This window comes from Protopterus annectens, chromosome 1.part1 (genome assembly GCF_019279795.1).
Source record: "Protopterus annectens isolate FY-2018-M chromosome 1.part1, PAN1.0, whole genome shotgun sequence".
NCBI lineage: Eukaryota > Metazoa > Chordata > Ceratodontiformes > Protopteridae > Protopterus > Protopterus annectens.
Genome location: NC_056726.1, coordinates 648,789,641 through 648,809,994, shown reverse-complemented (window position 1 = coordinate 648,809,994; position 20,354 = coordinate 648,789,641). Strand labels below are relative to the sequence as shown.

The 20,354-nt window shown below is 41.2% G+C and overlaps 1 protein-coding gene across 1 annotated transcript in view; it reads right to left on the bottom strand.

The window, feature by feature from the left end:
* FANCG (FA complementation group G) overlaps positions 1-20,354 on the bottom strand; it is a 1,917,581-nt gene that overhangs the window by 1,315,311 nt on the left and 581,916 nt on the right. The window contains exon 5 of the mRNA XM_044077386.1: positions 2,106-2,259. Within this exon, the coding sequence (XP_043933321.1) occupies positions 2,106-2,259 (154 nt within the window). The remainder of the gene's footprint in view (positions 1-2,105; positions 2,260-20,354) is intronic.

Below are 20,354 nucleotides of genomic sequence, written 5' to 3'. Positions count from 1 at the left end.
GGCTTCCCTCCAACACAGAAAGGCTTGGGGGCCTCAGGAGCTTACAAACAGCCCTGGATACAGCAAATCTGTATCTGGACTAAACTAGTTAGAGGAAAGGCAGGAAACATGCGTAACTTGTTTTTGTTATGGTTAAGAAGAACACAAGGAGATTCTAACAAAGTTTTTTTTTTTTTTTTTAAAGGAAAGGGAGAGAGGAGAAGCAGAACATAATTCAAGGTTAGGACACTAAGTGGGTTTGCCTTCTCAGATGTTCTCTCTGTATTAGGCAGAATGAGCTAATGACACTAGACTGGGAGGAGTGTCCCAGATCTAATTTACAGTAGGAGCTGGCAACTGCAAAGCCACCAAGTATAAAGACACCAACAGGGAGGGTGAGTACAGCTACTAGCCTACACTCGTTTAGACAGTAAACACTACAGAAATGTTTATCACAGCAGAAGAATAGCATGCTGACCCCAACAGTTCACCATAGAAATTAATTTTTAGACATACAGCTTTACAGGAGTACTGTTTTCTTTTTTTAGTTTTTTTTTGAGTGTGCGCATTGTTGTAGTTTAGTAGTAGAATTTATTTAGTTTTTCAAAACTGCATTTCCACAGCTATATTCCTCATTTAATTTACAGTTACTCAGTTTGCTATAAAAGCAGTGCTAGATCCTGCGCAATGCAACCTAGGCAGTTTCATAGAGCCAGAGGATAGCTGTGGTGGTGTGAATTAAGGAAAAATTCCAGAAGACTAGCTCTTGACAAGGCTTACACTGGATTATGTCACATACATAGACAGCAAGTCTTTTGGAGTCATGACAGGCTTACACTGAAGTAAGTCACTTACATTAAGAGTAAGTATTTTAGAATCAGACCCATTGTCTTTTATATCACTGCAACCTTTATATAGCTGCTAATAAGTGCTTTACTATACGCTATTTGACTATGAATTCCAACACAAGTGTAATGGCTTGCCAGATTTAATTTCAGTAAACATCAATCTCAAGGGAAAAGAAGTTCATTGCTGCTCATGCTACGTCTGTTTTCAATATGAAAGTCTTTGTTTTGTTTAGCAAATGGCTGTCAGTGTCTTTACTGTAAAATTTGAAGGAAAAGTTTTAAATTAAATCCAAATCTCTGTAAAAGTAAAAATAACAATAATATGCACACTGACGGGCTTGAACAATATTTTATAGTATCTAATCCAAGAACACTGATGGACCCAAGGCAGGCATGACTCCCCAGGTTAAAAACTTAATTTATTGTAGGTCATAAGTGCTTTCGCAGCTACTGCTGCTTCATCAAATAACAATTATGTTATTAATGTTAACTGATGAAGCAGCAGTAGCTGTCAAAGCGCTTATGAACTACAATAAATTAAGTTCTTAAGCTGGAGGGTCATGCCTTCCTTGGGTCCATCAGTGTGTTCTTGGAACATTTGCTTTTATTTTTGTTGGACTCTGCTGCTCTGGGAAGTTGGTGGTAGTTTTTCTTTGGCTGAATATTTTATAGTAATTGGGGTACGACAACAATGCAATGGGATACTGGCACAGCTGTGGGAAGCAAATCCATTACCCTGCCTAGTACCCCATTTGACTATGCTTTGACTCAGATTATAAGCTACAGAAATTAGTACTGTTTGTAGTACACAACTACTTGTAAATCACCGCTTCATAACTGTGGATTATGAAAGTAATAAATATTGCTAACTGCGTGAACACCTCATGTCTGGATGTGGTTTGGTACTGATCATTCCAGCACAGTTGAACAGTGCTTCTGAATATTCATTAATGACACCTTTACATTACTTTGCTAGTCTTCAATATATTGAGGACATAGGTGAAGACTCTACTGCATATTCCCAGATTATTGAAAATAAATTAAGTCAGTACATGTACTGGCTAAATGTCTGTCAGGGTTATCATTTCCACACAGCAAAGAATAAATACAAAATATCTAAATCCATCCATCTATTGTCGACCTCTTTTCCCATTTTGCACATGGGGTCAGGGTATCATTTCAGCAGTGACAATCATCTTGAGCCAAAGTTTACACTGCTGCGTGGCTAGCCCTGCCGTGGAAAAATATCTACATATTTTAATGTTATTTAAGACCTACCTTGAACAAATGCAGTGCAAGAGTACAGGATGCCTTTTAAGACCTTGATATCTTGCACAACAAGGACAGCTATATCATCATCAAACATTCTCCAGTTTGAAAACAGTGTCAGTAGATTCTGTTCTTGTTTTCCAGAATCAAAGGAAACAGCACCCTAAAAAAATAACACCGTATAAGCCACTGACAGAATATATGTACACTTTTACTCACATTATTACAGAATGAAAACCTTGTACAGAACAACATTTGACATTTTTCATTTCACTTCTAAAACTAACCCCATGCAATTTACAGAAACATCAAGATTTTTAAAACAATAGGTTTTAGCAACATTGCCACATTGTTACAACGCTTCACATATGCAGGTAAATGGAGAATAGCTTATATAAGACCTTAACTGTAACAGCAAATCTTCAAAAGGCTCCTGCATCAAAATTACACAAAGTCCACCAAGGAACTAACACCACTTTTCACACAAGTGCTCCAGGTGACCATTAAACTCAACAGCACAGTCCCTACAACCTAATTTGTTAACAGCAACAATTAACAATTTCATTAGGCAAACACAGAAGGATGTGAAGGAAAGCTGTGCTTTTGCAAGTAAACGACAAGACAGGACACAGGTCTCAAGTGTCGATAAACTGCAACATGACTTCTATTTCTGTTTTAAGGAGGAGGTATTCCTTCTTTCAAAACGTGCTCAAGTAAGAAACATCTGGGCATAATGTGGTTTTCAATTTCCAAAGTCACTAACAACAGGAAAAAGCAAACACTTGCTTTTTGTGAAAGGAATAATATTTGGCTTTTTCCAACTAATGATAGCCACAAAGGTGATTATAATATGTAGCAAGTAGTGGGTAAAGACCCCACAAGCATGCTACAGATAAGGTTTCCCTTTGCTTAGTACACTAATTTCAGAAAGGGCATTTACACAGAAATGTTCAGTATTTGTTAAGAGATGAATTTCAGGAAGGGTCTTGGAAAAGACTAGCTAATTGGTGGTCTGTATAGTATTTTATACAGACCACCAGCTAGCATACTTTTTTCCTAAGCAGAAGAAGGGAAACGTCAAGCTTGAAGCTACTAATTTGGTATGTAATAAATCTGACAAAGTCCATTTCACAAGTGGACATGTCCAGGCTGCAATGCTAAATGAACAAATGCTGGACAAATGTCTGCTGGAGTAACTCAGTAAATCATCAAAAGCTTATTATGCCTGGTGTAAGCTAATACAGCAGAATATGCCACCACTTGTGAAGGAACACTAGCACTCTAAAACAGTTCTGTTTTCCCTGCAAATGAAGAAGCTAAAACTTTGATCTCCACAAAAGGTCAATCAAAGCCAGTAATGAATGTCCCTTGTGTGGGGTACAGGCAAAATGATCTCCTTGTGTGATCCATTTTTAAGAAATGGCAGCTGTTAATAACTTGCTATCATTTTTTTAAAACACAAAACATATTCAGATATCTTAACATAGGGGACATACAGATTCTTCCAGCTGATACACCAACAACAGACTATAACATGAGTGTTTTAATCAAGAATAAACTTTCAAGGAAAATGCATCAGATCTAATGCAAAACCCAGGCCCTGACAGAAGCTAGACCACTGACCAGAGACACATTTCTAACTGAAATTTCTTAATCAGAGAGCTCTAGAGTGATAAGGTCAGCTTTAAAACTACCTGGGAGCACAAAGAAACTATATAAATTATGCAAAACCATTTAGCATATATGTGGGATTTGAAAACATTCAAAATCCAGATCTCTACCTTTAGATGATTAATATATTAACCAATGCTGCTTAGACTCTCCAGAGAATAGTTAAGCTGAGCCAGACATTTCCTGACACTGTGTTATCAGAGAAAGACATTTTTAAATCTTATTTTGTATTCACAGAAACAATTTATATCAGGCGTCGAGCCCCGTTGTTGATGTTTTCACTTCAACAATGAACTACCCCATCTATATGATAAGTAAGCTAGACAAGGCGATACAGCTGTTGTTATGAAGATGTTTTATGTTCATTTCAGTGCTTACTACAAATCATTTTACAAATCTTTATGCCTATAATAGAAAATAAATAAATAACCTGTGATGTCAACATTTTTTCAAGCTTTCTTCTACCCTCTACCTGCCAACCATCAGCCCTCCCATGAGCTGATTAGCATATTCATTCTGTTTCATGTGAGAAGCCATCATCCAAGCAGCCATCAGGTTGCTGCATTGCCCAATCCCCTTATCCCTTTCAGCAGTATGATACCATGAATGCCTCGCAGTACTGCCCCAGTAACTCTTGCACACATCAATGCATGGGTCAACGTACAGCTGCTATACTGGCACATAGCTTAGCTGGGCACTCGGGTCTCTGTCACTTCTTCTGTATGCTGTACATTCGGCTCTGATAGGTGTTCGTGACACAGTGAGTCAGGCTGCCGCCTCCCCAAAATGGACAACCCAGAGTCAGCCATTCACTTTTTATCCCCCACCTGCTCTCCCAAAACCCAGGTCATTAATCGATCCAGGATCATCTGACACCACTATATATACAGTATGTCATGTAGGTGCAGCCAATACATCCATATGCGTGCTCCTACCAGGAAGTCTACCAGCACTCTGTTGCTTGGCTTGCAATCTTGTACATGTGTTTCTTTATTGGTATACTACCAAATAACTTGCCTGTTCAGAGCTTTCCCCAGTGGCCTTCACCAGGAGCAGACAAGCAGTGAGAGCACCCACAGCCATCTCCTTAACGAGAAAAGGTAGATAATGGTACATATACAAAATCCAAGCTAGTACAGAATCAACTGGGTATCCAAGTCTCAGGCTGGGAGAGGCCAAGATAGCTAACATGGAGACTAAGGTCCAAATTAGAAAGATTTAACTGTTAAAGGTCCAAATTGAAAGATTTCAATATTAAGGATGTAAATATTATCATTCTTATGTCAAGAAATGTTTTTACTTGGCTATAAAATAGTTACTGTGGATGGTTTCCTGCTGAACCTAAAATATCACCTACTCTGAAATACATAAATCTTACATTTTACTCTTCATTCTCATAGCTATAAACACTTATTAAAATTCTCTAAATTTCTTAAGCTACCCACAGCACTATGCTGTCTCTTCTCTTCCTTCCAGCCTTGTCAAAACACAACAGTCTTCTACTTCTGCTTATATTAACATACCTGGCTGTGAAATATTAAACCCTATTTTGTGCTTCAGGTCCATATGCTTGCAAGCTTTTCATTCTCAATGTATAATTATTATGCCATTGAGTGCTTTCCCTTGACTGTATTGTGCTATTGGATGTTAAACTTAAATTGTAATTATGCATCTTTTGTTTTTCTGTGGAACTTATGAATTATAACTAAGCTAATTTGTTTCTACTGTGGAGCTTTTCTCCCTGGGTCTCCAATGAAAAAGGGCACTAGCCCAGTCAGGCATTCCCAGTCAACAAATATCAAATAAATTATTAATAAAGGAACCAACTGTATACAGATATCGGAGACTATGCAAAAATCTGCAATACCAGAAATAATGCTCTCATCTACAGGACACTGATGTGAAGACCTGCCTCTGAGGGGGACCACGTGCTTTGGACTGTCTTTCCCATGAAATCCCTACCCATCCACCCCAACTTGGAAACATCCATTGTCACTGTGGCCTCAGTGGGTAGTAGGACAACCTTGGAAGACTGGGCGAGAGTCCAGCTACCACTGAACACTTTGTCTGCATACACTGGTGAGGTAAATGAGAAAGTGTATTGGTTGATATTGCATTGATCACTGAACTGCAAGACTCCACTGCAACACCGTACTGTAAAATCTAGTCTGAGGAACTAGGGTGATAAAAGTTGCCACTGATCCCAGGAGCTGCAATATGCAGCTAGCTGGCAGCTTTTGATGGGAGAGGATCATTAAGGATTATTGTCAAAGGGTGAGAATTCTTGACTCTGGCAATCTGGTTATCTGCAATGTCAATTTCCAGGTGGGCCCCAATGAACTCTATTGCTTGGACAGGGACCAACTTTGATTTTTCCACAATGATTGTGATTTCCAAATGGAAGCAAACATGGAGCAAGAAATTCCCGGCTTGGAGCAACAGAATTCTGGAGTAAGCAGTTATGAGTCAGTTGTCCAGATAAGAGAACATGCAGAACCCCTGCAGTCTGAAGTGAACTGTGACCACTGCCATGCACTTAGTGAACACCTGGGAGCTGTGGTGAGACCAATGGGCAGGGCTCTCAACTAGAAATGACCAGCTCTCAGCAGGAAGCAGAACAACCTTCTACAGCACCTGGCTATCTTAAAAGTCTATCAAGCAAATGTAGTCCTTAGAAATGATAGGATGGACTGAACCTTGACTATCCATAACTTTGCCGGTTTTACGTATTAATTTAACTGTCTGAGACCCCAACTGGGCCTAAAGTCTCCATTCTTCTTTAGCACCAAAAAACTTTGGGTAGACTCCAGATCCTTGTTGGTCTGAAGAGGCCTCCTGGATGTCTTGGTTGCCTGGCAGCTTTTTTATCTCTTGTGCTGTAGCCTTCCTTTGTGGGAGCAAGACGTCAGGAAGTATTTCTGTATGGGGGGAGAATAAAGGAATGGAATTGTCTAGCCTCTGGTTATGATTATCTGCACCCACAAATCTTGGGCGATGGCTGTCCAGGCTAATGGGTGCAGAGACAAGCACCCGCGACTGCCTCCACAGCACAGCAGCCAGGCAACCTTTCAAAGGGCTGAAAGGGTCTGTTGGAATAGAAGCCGCAAAGCCCTTGATTCTGTGAACCACCTCTGCTACAAGGGTGACGTCCATTGTGATATTGTGAATATCCCCCATCTGCCTCTGGGGGGATTACTGCTAGAAGCATCGGAGCAAACCCTTGAGAGTTATGGAACCACAGCTTCTTGCCCCCTTTTCTGATTCCTACACAAGGTCCACTGGGGGGAGAGAAGTGAATTCTAAAAGTAGATAAGGTTTTGCCATCCTGCTCACTTCTTGACAATGTTTCCCTCACCTTCTATCTAAAGAGGATAGACCAGTCATAGCGGGCATTGATGAAAAACATTTTAAAACATTCCATAAAGTTGCAGAGATACATCCAGGCATTCCAGCAAATAGTGTTGCTGCTGCCTTCTGCTCTTGACATGCCAAGTAAGAAGCAAGGACAGGTTTGAGAGGGATTGTAGAGTAACCACTTGCAGAGAGCTCCTTCTTCAAGCTCATCTGAAAATGTGTTAAATGAGCCAGGTCATTCAGTGCCCTTAAGGAAAAAGTAGCTTAAGCATACAACTGCTTTCCAAATCTGTTCAACGCCCTGGACTCCCTTGTTAGTACAGTTGTGCTCTATGAGCTCTTTCTTTGTGGCTGCTGCTGCTACCACCATGAAATCTGCCTCAGGACCCTTACTTCAGAAAGGCCTGACCTTAGGGGAGACTAAGATTTTATCAGGTTTGCAGGGAACCGATTCAACCACATCCAGTTCCTTCCAAGCTTGCCTTGAAATCAAATCCACAAGTTTGTCCACAGGAGGGATTACCCAGACAGTAGATGGGCCAATCCCAAAAGCTTCAAGGAATACAGATTCATTGTGTGTGTGTGTGGGGGGGGGGGGGGTGTTGGAACATCCCCCGTCCATCTTAATTATTCTAGTATCTCATCAAAGGAGACATCTTTTATGGTATATCTAGGGGCACCCTCCCCATCATCAAAATCAGTATTCTTGGTGAGGACTCTTGAGGGGAGACCAAGTGCTTCTTTTTGCACTCATGCTTCCAGTGTACATCCCTAGTGTGAGATTCTGGGGAAGATTCAAGAGTGGATGGGGAGTCCACAACGAGGAACATCTCAGGGCCTTAAAGGACTGGCTGTACAGATGTGACGGAAAGAGAAGCTAGAGAACCCAAATAAGCCAGTGGGGAAGGGACAGCTCCAAGCAGGAGAAAAATACCTGCTCTCTAGACTCAGAGAGGACTCTCTTGAAGGTCCAAGCTAAAACCAGCCCTAAAGCAGGCCTTGTAGGCTCTGAAGAACCTGATAAAGGTATGCTCTGATAACTAACTTGGCTCCACTCCAAAGATAATGTCAGAGTTGCACTGTCAAGAGCTAAAGCATCAAGGGGAAGGGAAAAGATCTGAAAATCTCAAGGTTGATCCAACCACCTGGCTCTGGGATCCATCAGGAGCCAAGTTAGACACAGTCAATAGAGTTTGATAATTTTTCTGAGTCTATAGACCCAGCCTTTCAGACCTAGCACAGACAATCCTCAGGGAATACTCGGATCCACAATCACTGGATCGAAGGTGAGGTCTGAGAAGGAGTGATAATAGGAGAGGGGGGAATAGCTCTCAAACCACCAACAGTGGTCGGTGCAGGGTGGATTCTCAGCTGGATCTGGGTCCTCAGGAATTTCTTCATTGTCCTGTCCTCATTTGCTTTGGATAAGTTTCTGGATGACCACATTGGCTTAAAAGAATAAACGCTAGAAGGTGTCCTGGAAATCCTTTGAAAAGATCTCTCCTGCAAGAAGTGAGAATGTAGCCTAGGACAAACTAGTCTGAGGGGAGAACCTGGATCCAGAAAATAGTGGGGTAGGAGATTGTATTGCAATTGGTTCCGAAACAGTATAGGGGTCTGAATAGTTCTGCACCTTCAGAGCCAGATCTGATGGCCTCGTTGGATCAAAGAAACATTTTCTAAGTTTCTTTTCCCTTGCTTTTCAGATCTTTTCTCCAAAAATATCTCCTATCCTTGTCTTTTTCTTTAGGTTTTTCTCCCTTGCTCTTATCTGAAGACTTCTTAATGGGGGGAGAAGAAGACAACTGTGAGGGATTATCTTTCCCTGTGGAGGCATGGAGGAGCCACTTCAAAGACAGCTTTGACAGATGGTCAGACTGCTCTCTGGCCCCAAAAGCGTAGTAAGCTGAGCAATCCTTACTGAGGTGTGTGGCTCCCAAACAGTAAATGCACTTAGAGTGTGCATCTTCAGGGTAGAGCTTGTGGGTACAAAAACACACTTTTTAAATCAGGCAGCAATGTCTGTTATCTTAAAAACACTAGAGCCAATAAACTGCTGATAGAGAAAATTACAACCCTAACAGCAGTGAATAAGGAGGAAAACTATCCGCAAACTAAAAGTTTTTTTTTTAAGGGGAAGATGTAGAAAAGATCACAAATAAAGGCGGTAAGGAAAGAAATGCAGTAACACTAGCTAATATTAACAGAAAAAAGCCTTAAAAAAATGTCAACTTCTCTGCCAAAGCACGGAGCCAAGGCAATCCACATCTCTAGCATTCAAACAACAAACAAGATCTGAGGTACTCAGTTAATGGAGGAGAATTATGGGTGCCTGAGGCCTTGGATCAAAAGTCTAAGAGCTGCTGATGTCAGATGTGTATGGATCCAACAGACCTATGAGATGAGGATGGGTGGAAGAGACTGCATCCGATCAGATGTTTTGTGACTTGAACTCCCTATGGGCAATGGTTCAAATAGGGACAATTTACATACCATTATGTTTCTTATCGCCCTCTCATTTACTGTAATAGCTCAACACGTTGCAAATTCACAAGTAATTCCAGAATAAAACTGGGTATTGCTTTAGCCTACATAGAGAAAACATTTTGGCTCGTGTTCTAATACAGGTAATGAAATACATCTTGAAGAAATGCTGCACTGCTAAGGTGCTGTCCTTTCTATTAGACACTAAACTAATATCTTATATGATGAACTTACGACTGCTTGAAAAAATGTGAAATATGCCATTTCACTAGTTCAATAATGAGCAGGGGTAACAAAGTAAAGTAACGACATATTACTTCTTACTGCACAGAAAAATAAAAATAAATGTTTTTAGGCCTACTTATTGCTGAATTTTATGTATTTCACACAAATGTATTTACTATATTTTGTGCACTGTATTTATTAATATTTACATGTGAAACTTTTCTCCTCAGGTCTCCAATGAAAATGGACTACCTGGGTAAATAAAGGCAATCAATAAATAAAGAACATGACCTATTTACAAAATTAGAAGTAAAATGTGCATATTAACATTTTTTCTACATCTTACTTACCAAGCTCTATCGAGTTCCTAAGACTGATGTCTTATTAATAACACCGTTTTCCTTAACCCAGTTTTTCTTCAGTGTTCCAAGCATTGTATTTTATCTGCCTTCTTTAAACATTTACATTACTGTCCGGCTATTTTAAACTTGCTCCATAATGCTATATCATTTGGTCCATACATTATATCCCTTTTAACATACGGATATGAATACCTCCATGCCCATCATTTCAGGCATCACGATGCATAGTTTTGCTTTCTCCTTTCTCATTATACACAAAATTACATTTTTATCCTCCAGCTATGGAACTTCCCTTCCATCTCTCACCTCCTCCCAAAAACCCTTCCCATATTTGTACATTACAGAAATACGTACACTTTTCTTAAAATTTTAACTATTGACCATCTATCCATTCAGCCATCCATCTATGTTTAAATCACATGCCTGAGTGTGGGCTGCAGTACTACCAAGATGAGCACAGACGACTATACTTTCTTATCTTCAACAACAACCTTTAGCTTCTCCAATGGCGTCCCCATGAGCTCCCAAGGAAAACTTAAAGATCTAATCTTTCTAATGTATCTAAGTATGTCCCATATCCTCCACCCAGTGGGATGTACTTGGAACATATTTGTAAAACACCTGGGTTCATCTTCACAGGGTATTCAAACCACCTCAAATGACTCTTATCAGTACAGGGAAGCAGTATCTGCACCTCCAAGATCCTCCTATACTACAGAGCTCCTTACTTAATCAAAAGCAGAGTCCAGGCACTCTGCAAAGGAACACGATTCCTGTTATTTATGTCTGTAACATCAACCTTTCATCAATATTCAAAGCACATAATCATAGGGGTGAATGGGAACAAGAGTGACTGCTCAAAAGTGCTTTATCTTATGATTCAGGTTCCTCTTCACCACCACAATCCAATATAGTGCCTGCAATTTTTCTGCCACCACTCCCATCTTCTGCTTAATGTCAGGATGTCCTCTGCCTTTGCTTGTGAACAAGAACCCAGGACACAAACAACTTCACCTAAAGCAGCTACTTTTCTCTCACCTGTAGAGAACAACCCACACTTTACATGAACAGAACTATTAAATTCTGATTGGAAGGTACTGGTTTTCTTCTCCTCTACTTCATACCCAACAGCAAGCTGCCCCAGTGATTGCTGTAGATCACAGTCGCTTGAGGCAGAAATTACATAATTTCCAAACACTGATGATATCCTTACATCCCCTACTAGAAACTCTTCAGCATTTGGTTGCACTTTGATATCCTATCCACAAATCAAACAAGAAAGGAGAAAAACTCTCCAACAAGCTGGGTTTGAACAGAGGAAAAGGAAGGGGTCTGTTCTTTACCCTTTGTTTTTGCTTTATATTCACAGCCATTGGCAAGGGAAATAATAGGCTCCCAAATTCAACAATATAAATGGTACGGTAATCAAGAAAAATAAGCTTATTTTGTACTTGAAAAATCCAGATAAGGGCACTTCAAGTCTTTTCAGGACATAGAATTACAGACAAAACAAAGGCTTAGACAGTAAACAATGTTCCTTCACATGAATTGGTTTAACAATACCTATATTTATGGGGATATAAGTTAATGTATTTAGGTGTATAGATTATAAAGGATTTGGTTGTTGCAGCCAAGGACATGTGGGAAAAGACTAAGGAAACAATACAAAAAATGAGAAACTGAATATGCTTAGTAAGATACAAGCAGTGAAAATGTATGTATTTTCTTTAGTTATATATATAGTCAGGTATATTTTTTATCAATCAGAGGAGTAGTAGTGGACAATAATTAATACAGAGTTGAATTAATTTATTTGGGAGAAAAAGAGGATAAGAAGATTCTCTTCACAGAGTAAGGTAGTTTAGATTTACGTGATTTGAAGTGATACTTTAGCTTACTCAGAATTGGCTCATATAACACAAGCAGAAGGTTATAAATCAAAGTGGAAAGGAATGAGGATGAAAACAGGAGTGGAATTTGAGAAGTAAGATGGCAGTAGGATTTTTGATGCAGGACCTTTCGAAGAACAGCAACCATACAGACTCACATAGTAGCAGAAACTATTCTAAGAATTTATTAAGCCACTGCTTGAATGGATAAATCACATTTTGCCAACAGGGATGACTGCATCTAGGATTACAGAAAAACAGGCAAGAGGTGGGTTGAAATTTACTGGAGACAATTAGAAAAGGAACCACAGTACTGGAAACAAGTAACTAGAGAGGGAAATGTTAAAGGGTGAGATAAGTCCAAGCAGAAGTTGGGATGAAAGGTTAGAGACTACCTTCCCTACCAGAGACTGCTTGAGTATAAACAAAGAGAAAGGAATACAGGAGTGATAAATAAAAGACCAGCTCTAGTAGAGTTTTAAATTTGAGTCTACAACAGAAGCTGCTTTTAAAAAATGGATGATTAGTAGGGCATATAAAATAGTGCACGATAACTATAAGAATTAATCAGAAGAGGGTAGAAGAATGGAAAGGTGATATTCAAAAGAACAATGGGCAACATATATATGGCACCCAGGCATGCGACAATGTCTACAAGGTTTAGGATCTTTGGTCGGATGTATTTGTATACATATTTTTATAACCCAAACAGACTTTGAGAATTTGCCATCTCTCTGAGGAAAAATTATCGAAGGTTTGATGAGACAGAGAGATGTAATTGGGAACTTTTTTTGTTTTTTTTTTTGGGGGGGGGGGGGTGTAATGAGGTGGTAGACTTTAAAAATTTCCTGCAGAGGTAACTGTCAGAAATTTTGGGGAAGCAAATAGTTTAGTTTTAACTATTTTTTTTTTAGGGGGTTATAACAAGGTGGCAGACTTTAAAAATTTCCTGCAGAGGAAATTGTCAGAAATTTGGGGAAGCAAATAGTTTTAACCAAGATTTATTTATTTATTTATTTTACTTTAGACAGGATCTGAACTGCTTAGAGATAGCAAGGTACTAAGTTTAATACTAAATCTGTAACGAAATGAATATTGTGAAGGAGATAAAATAAATGGAGGTTGGATCTTTACAAAAAAGACTACAGCTCTCTCTGAGTCGGGCAGAATTTTTTTTTCCGGCCCTACCACCCAGTTACAGTTGTCTTGTTAAATACCACTGTCTTTCTAGTTGCCTGCCTCTTATGTTAATCTGACCATATATCTCATTTCCTCTCTACTTTCACTGGCTTGTGTGAGTAATCACAAAATCATCATTTTTTAAATCCCTCCCCTTCAACTATTTAAATTTATTGGCCATCCTACTGTATTCCATAGTACCAGAATACAAAAGTGACCACCCCTTTCAACCCATCTTGCTGTTTTAAAAATAGTAACTTCCACTAAACCTTAACATTTTAAACAGGTAAAACTTAAATTACCTACTTTCACATCTAACTTCTCTAGTGCACATTGCAGTGTGCATTTTGTTTCATCTTACCTTTAAGCATCCCTGTGACTAGCACTTTCTCTAATACCTGCTGGAAAGCACTAGGAATCCTTAAACTGATACAAGCACTCAACTCTCCTTGTTAGTAAGGAAAAATTAATAGTAGGCACTAAACAGCCTATAATTGCAAAGTACCTTGCTAAGGTAAGGGAAAACAGCTCCTGTACTTTACAAAAAAAAAAAAAAAGCACCAAACCAGGCATGTCCAAGGGTCAGTTTCCAGTGATTTCTCCTGTCCACCTGGTGAATCTGGGCATACTGGGGCAATGCAGCAATTGCCTCATGTACACAGACAACCCTCTCCTCCTACCACCGAACACTACAACCTGTGAGAGATGCATGTACATAGCCAAAATGGAAGCAAAGCTCTCTCCACCCAAGATTATGCTAGACAGTCAAAAGGAGAAGGTTAACACCCACACTACACCTCAAGCAACACATAGCCCTTCTAAACCCACACCACCAACACCCAAATATAGCAACACTAAATCCACATATGCAGAGGCCCTTAACTGTAACCTGCCCAAGCAACAAGGACCTCTGAAGCTGAAACGCAAACAAACACCAATCACAACCAAAGTGTCACATAGTTCACCACACCAGTGTGCCACCCAGCAACAGCCCCTAAGGCAAGACAATGTACCTAACACTTTAGTCATAGGTGACTTTATAGTCCAGCACACTGATGTCCCTCTCACCAGGTTGAACAAGGAGAAAATTACAGTCAGCTGCCTGTCGGGTGCCAGGATCCGCCACATAACGCATGCACTCAAGTCACTCCACAAGTACAAATATGACTCTGTCATTGTCCATGTTAGAGTGAATGACTTGAGACGTACCTCCCTGGACTACATGAAGAGAGACATGGAAGAGCTCTCGGATCGTGTGGCCCAGGCAGGTATGACCCTAGCCCTGAGTAGCTTCCTGCCTTTGCCCAGAATGATACCACAATATAAGGACAAAATGATTGACTTCAACAATTCACTAAGCTTCTGGTGTCATTCAAAGGGGATCCAGTATCTGTCTGCCTGGGAAGACATGACTGACAGACCACGATGCTTTGCCAGGGATGGTCTGCACCTGTCGCCCCTGGGATTCAGGTTACTGGCTAAGGCTCTTGCCACCCCTATAGTGCTTTTTTTAGGCAAAGTTCAAAGGACAAAACCACCACCGTAACAGGTACAAGCATGCAAAATCTGAAGGTAATGCTAAGTCTAAACCTCAAAATGCACTCTCTCGAGGCACTCCTAAAAATGGAGAACATAGATAACTGTGCAGTAACTGAGACCTGGTTCAAGGCTCCAGAGAGCACCCCTGCAATACCAGGCTACAACTCTTACCACACTTTTCGGCCACCAAACCAGGACCGAAACACTAAAGGTGGAGGAGTGTCAATATTCACCAAGGATATTCACACCACCAGGCTAGTTGCCCAACACAATGCGTCTGAAATTCTCCAGGTGCAACTAACACTAGGTAAGACTGCAATCCAAACTGTAGCTTGCTACAGATCCCCCACCATACCCCAAGATTCTCACTACACCTTTCTAAACATACTGGAAAATATTAAGATAGAACCAAACACCCTAATACTGGGTGATTTTAACTAACCTGCCATTAACTGGGAAAACTACTCATGTACCAACACCTTTGCCCAACGGTTCTTGCAATTCATAAATTCCAATGCCCTGGATCAACTAATCCATATTCCCACCAGGGGCTCCAATATCCTAGACCTGGTCATTACCAACATGGGAAATCGATGCTCCACACATATGGTCATCCCCTCTTTAGTCAGGTCTGCGCATAAGCTAGTCACCCTTAACATCCACATCCCACCCCCACCCCCAGTAAGGAAACCTCCATAAAAAAACTTCTCCAAAGCCAACTTCATGCTACTCAATACAGAAGTGACAAACTTCATGACACCCATGCAGACGGGAACTGAAAGTTCAACTGCTGAATCCTACACTAAGGCACTGTACGAGCACATCCACTCATGCATGAATCGTGCCATCCCAAATAGAACCAAGATGCTTTCCTCCAAAAAAAGGAAGCCAATCTGGTGGTCCCCTGCCATAAACAAACTTTACAACAAAAGGAAGAAAGTGTTGCAGAAAAGAGGAAAATCCCAGGATGCAAAAAACTCCCTTACCAGCCTTAGTAAGAAACTGAGATCCCTCATAAAATCCTCCAAAGCTAGTTACGAAAATAAAATTGCCAAAGATTCCAAAGACAACCACAAGGCATTCTATAACTATGTCAAGAATCTAAATGACAATGCTCAGATCTTCTCTGAGCTAAAACAGAATGGCATTAAATATACTGATCCCAAGGATATTGCCAATATCCTGGCAGATCGATTCAGTGCCAACTTCACCCCCCTCTCACCCCCTAAATGGCCCATCTTAATACCGGAAGATTGCCAAATCCCGGTAATAACGGCCACACACGTAAAAAAAACGCACTCTCCAAAGCTAAGAATACAGCACCCATGGGATCAGATGACATCCCGGACATGAACTACAATATGAACTGGCACCTCACCTAAGTGTCATGTTTAATCATAGCCTCACCTCAGGTTTCATGCCCACTGAGTGGCGCAGAGCTACAGTTATCCCACTCCACAAGGGGGGATCCACCTTGGATCCCGGAAACTACCGTCCCATCAGTCTGACAAGCCTTATCTGCAAGGCCATAGAGAGTATTATCATGGAACTTATAAACAAAGACATTGGCAACCTTCAAACACTGGACCCCACCCAGTTTGGGTGCGTGAAGGGCCGATCTTGTCTCCTGAACCTGATTGACTTCTTTGAATCAGTCTCTAGAGCCATGGACAAGGGTAAGGTGGTCCACACAGTCTATCTAGACCTTGCCAAGGCCTTTGACACCATCCTCTACTCTGGAATCATAGATAAACTTACTAAGCTGGGCATTAATCCCTATGTCACCCAATGGGTTGCTTACTGATAGAACCCACATTGTAAAAGTAGCCGACTCCAAATCCAGCTCCAGACAAGTGACAAGTGGAGTACCTCAGGGTTCAGTCCTGGGACCGCTCTTGTTTGGCATCTACTTCTCTGAAGTACAGGCCAACACTAAGGGACTCTGGCTAACAAAGTTTGCAGATGACTGCAAACTGGGAGCCATTATTGAATCCCCAAATGATGTGGCTACTCTACAAAAGGGCCTTACAGAAACAGATGCTTGGTGCCAGAGCCATGGGCTCAAGCTCAATGCCAAGAAATGTATAGTTATCCCCTTTGGGAAAAAACATGTATCCGTGAATTACCATATAGGTGGCAGTACACTAAACACCGAAAGTGTGATAAGAGACTTAGGGACACAGGTGGACAGTGGTCTCACCTTCGATAACCACATCGCCACAACAGTCAGGAAATCCTTCTATGTGGCACACCTCATCACTAAGGGCTTTTCATCCAGAAAAAAGGAGGTCATTGTCCCACTGTACTCATCCCTCATTAGACCCATTATCGAATACAACACCCCGTTTGGTATGTACCTCTCAAGACATCTGCAACAACTGGAAAGGCCGCAGAAATGCCTCACTAAAAGAATCACAGGCCTAAAGCAGATGCCCTACGCTGACTGCCTTAAAAACTCCAGCTATACTCTGTCGCATATCGTCTACTCAGAGGCGATCTCTGCTTAACATACAAGGCCATGTCAAACCCAGAGCTGTTGGACATGCTACACTTAAAGAAATCCCAATTCCCTCAGAGCCACACGCTCCAGGGATCTAAACCTTGTCATCACAATAAACAAAACATGCTGGAGGGATAGGTTCCTGACCCAGAGACTCCCCGGACTCTGGAATAGATTGCCCATACATTTACTTCCCTGGACCTCTGTCTAGCAGGGTGACTGACGTGATCCCTGGGGTAAATTTCCTTTCTCCCATCCAATCGTCAAGATTCCTTTTGAAGAGGGCCAAAGAGGTGCTCTGCTTGACATGTATGGGCTGTCTATTACAGAGTCTGGGGAGTCTCTGGGTCAGGAACCTATCCCTCCAGCATGTTTTGTTTATTGTGATGACAAGGTTTAGATCCCTGGAGTGTGCAACTCTGAGGGATTAGGATTTCTTTAAGTGTAGCATGTCCGACAGCTCTGGGTTTGACATGACCTTGTATGTTAAGCAGAAATCACCTCTGAGTAGACGATATGCAACAGAGTATAGCTGGAGTTTTTTTAAAGCGGTCAGCGTAGGCCATCTGCTTTAGGCCTGTGATTCTTTTAGTGAGGTATTTCTGCGGCCTTTCCAGCTGTTGCAGATGTCTTGAGAGGTACATACCAAACGGGCCACTGTATTCTATAATGGGTCTAATGAGGGACGAGTACAGTGGGACAATTACCTCCTTTTTTCTGGATGAAAAGCCCTTAGTGATGAGGTGTGCCACTTAGAAGGATTTCCTGACTGTTGTGGCGATGTTGTTATCGAAGGTGAGACCACTGTCCACCTGTGTCCCTAAGTTTATTATCACAATTTCGGTGTTTAATGTACTGCCACCTATATGGTAATTCACGTATACAGGTTTTTTTCCCAAAGGGGATAACTATACATTTCTTGGCATTGAGCTTGAGCCCATAGCTCTGGCACCAAGCATATGTTTCCGTAAGGCCCTTTTGTACAGTATCCACATAATTTGGGGATTCAATAATGGCTCCCAGTTTGCAGTCATCTGCGAACTTTGTCAGCCAGAATCCCTTAGTGTTGGCCTGTACTTCAGAGAAGTAGATGCCAAACAGGAGCGGTCCCAGGACTGAAACCTGAGGTACTCCACTTGTCACTTGTCTGGAGCTGGATTTGGAGTTGGCTACTTTTACAGTGTGGGTTCTGTCAGTATCCCAGTTGGCAACCCATCGAGTGACGTAGGGATTAATGCCCAGCTTAGTAAGTCTATCTATGATTCCAGAGTGGGGGATGGTGTCAAAGGCCTTGGCGAGGTCCAGATAGGCTGTGTGGACTGCCTTACCCTCGTCCATGGTTCTGGAGACTGATTCGAAGAAGTCAATCAGGTTCAGGAGACAAGATTGGCCCTTCACGAACCCAAACTGGGTGAGGTCCAGTGTTTGAAGGTTGCCAATGTCTTTGTTTATAAGTTCCATGATAATACGTTCCATGACCTTGCAGATCAGGCTCGTCAGACTGATGGGGCGGTAGTTCCTGGGATCTAAGGTGGATCCCCCTTGTGGAGTAGGATAACTGTAGCTGTGCGCCACTCAGTGTGCAGGAAGCCTGAGGTGAGGCTATGATTAAACATGACACTTGTGAGGTGCCAGTTCATTTTGTAGTTCATGTAATACACAGCCCGGGATGTCATCTGGTCCCATGGATGCTGTATTCTTGGCTTTGGAGAGTGTGTTTTTTATCTGTGTGGCCATTATTACCGGAATTTGGCAATCTTCTGGTATTGAGATGGGCCGTTTAGGGGGTGATGGGGGGGGGGGAGTTGGCACTGAATTTATCTGCCAGGATATTGGCAATATCCTTGGGATCAGTATATTTAATGCCATTCTGTTGTAGCTCAGAGCAGATCTGAGCATTGTCATTTAGATTCTTGACATAGTTATAGAATGCCTTGTGGCGGTCTTTGGAATCTTTGGCAATTTTAATTTTCATAACTAGCTTTGGAGGATTTTATGAAGGATCACAGCTTCTTACTAAGGCTGGTAAGGGAGTTTTTTGCATCCTGTGATTTTTCTTTTTTCTGCAACAGTTTCTTCCTTTTGTTGTAAAGTTTGTTTATGGCAGGGGACCACCAGATTGGCTTCCTTTTTTTGGAGGAAAGCATCTTGGTTCTATTTGGGATGGCAAGATTCATGCATGAGTGGATGTGCTCGTACAGTGCCTTAGTGTAGGATTCAGCAGTCGAACTTTCAGTTCCCATCTGCATGGGTGCCATGAAGTTTGTCACTTCTGACTTGAGTAGCATGAAGGTGGCTTTGGAGACGTTTTTTATGGAGGTTTCCTTACTGGGAGGTGAGGGTAGGATGTGGACGTTAAGGGTGATTAGCTTATGGTCAGTCCTGACCAACAAGGGGGTGACCATAGGTGTGGAGCATCGATTTCCCACTGGATGTAGGTGTTTTACTTAAAAACTAAAAAGTAAAAGACATTATTAGGATGATTTTATTGAATCGCTCTAAAAGTAAAAAACATAAGGAAGTACAGTGAAAACTTTGTGAAAGAAATACAGACAAGCTCAGAAAAGCATTCAAAGTTGGTTTTGCTGATTCTGGTAATAAGGCACCAGAAGAAAAAGCAGGAATCAGCAAAACCAACCTTAAATGCTTTTCTGAAACCAGCTTGTCTTTGTTTCTTTTGCAAAGTTTTCACTCTTCCTTTTTTTTTTTTTTACTTTTTAGAGCGACTCAATAAAAACAGTCTTTATAAAAAAAATTTTTTTTTAATGTATATTTTTATATTCCCCAGAAAAGAATATAACAGGGTGCTGGAATGGAAGCTTTGTACCAAAGTAGAGCCTCTGATTCAGAAGAAACAATGCTAGTTCAGTTCTGGTTGTGAAACAATAGATCAACTTTTTCATTACACAGGTATTGAAAGGGTCATGAGAGTTTAACAATACTATCTACATATGTTTTGTGGCCTAGGAATAGGTAGACTACCATGTACCCATAATGTCCAGTGAAGTGTCACATGTGTCCAGTGAAGTGTCACATGTGAAGGATGAAGAATACT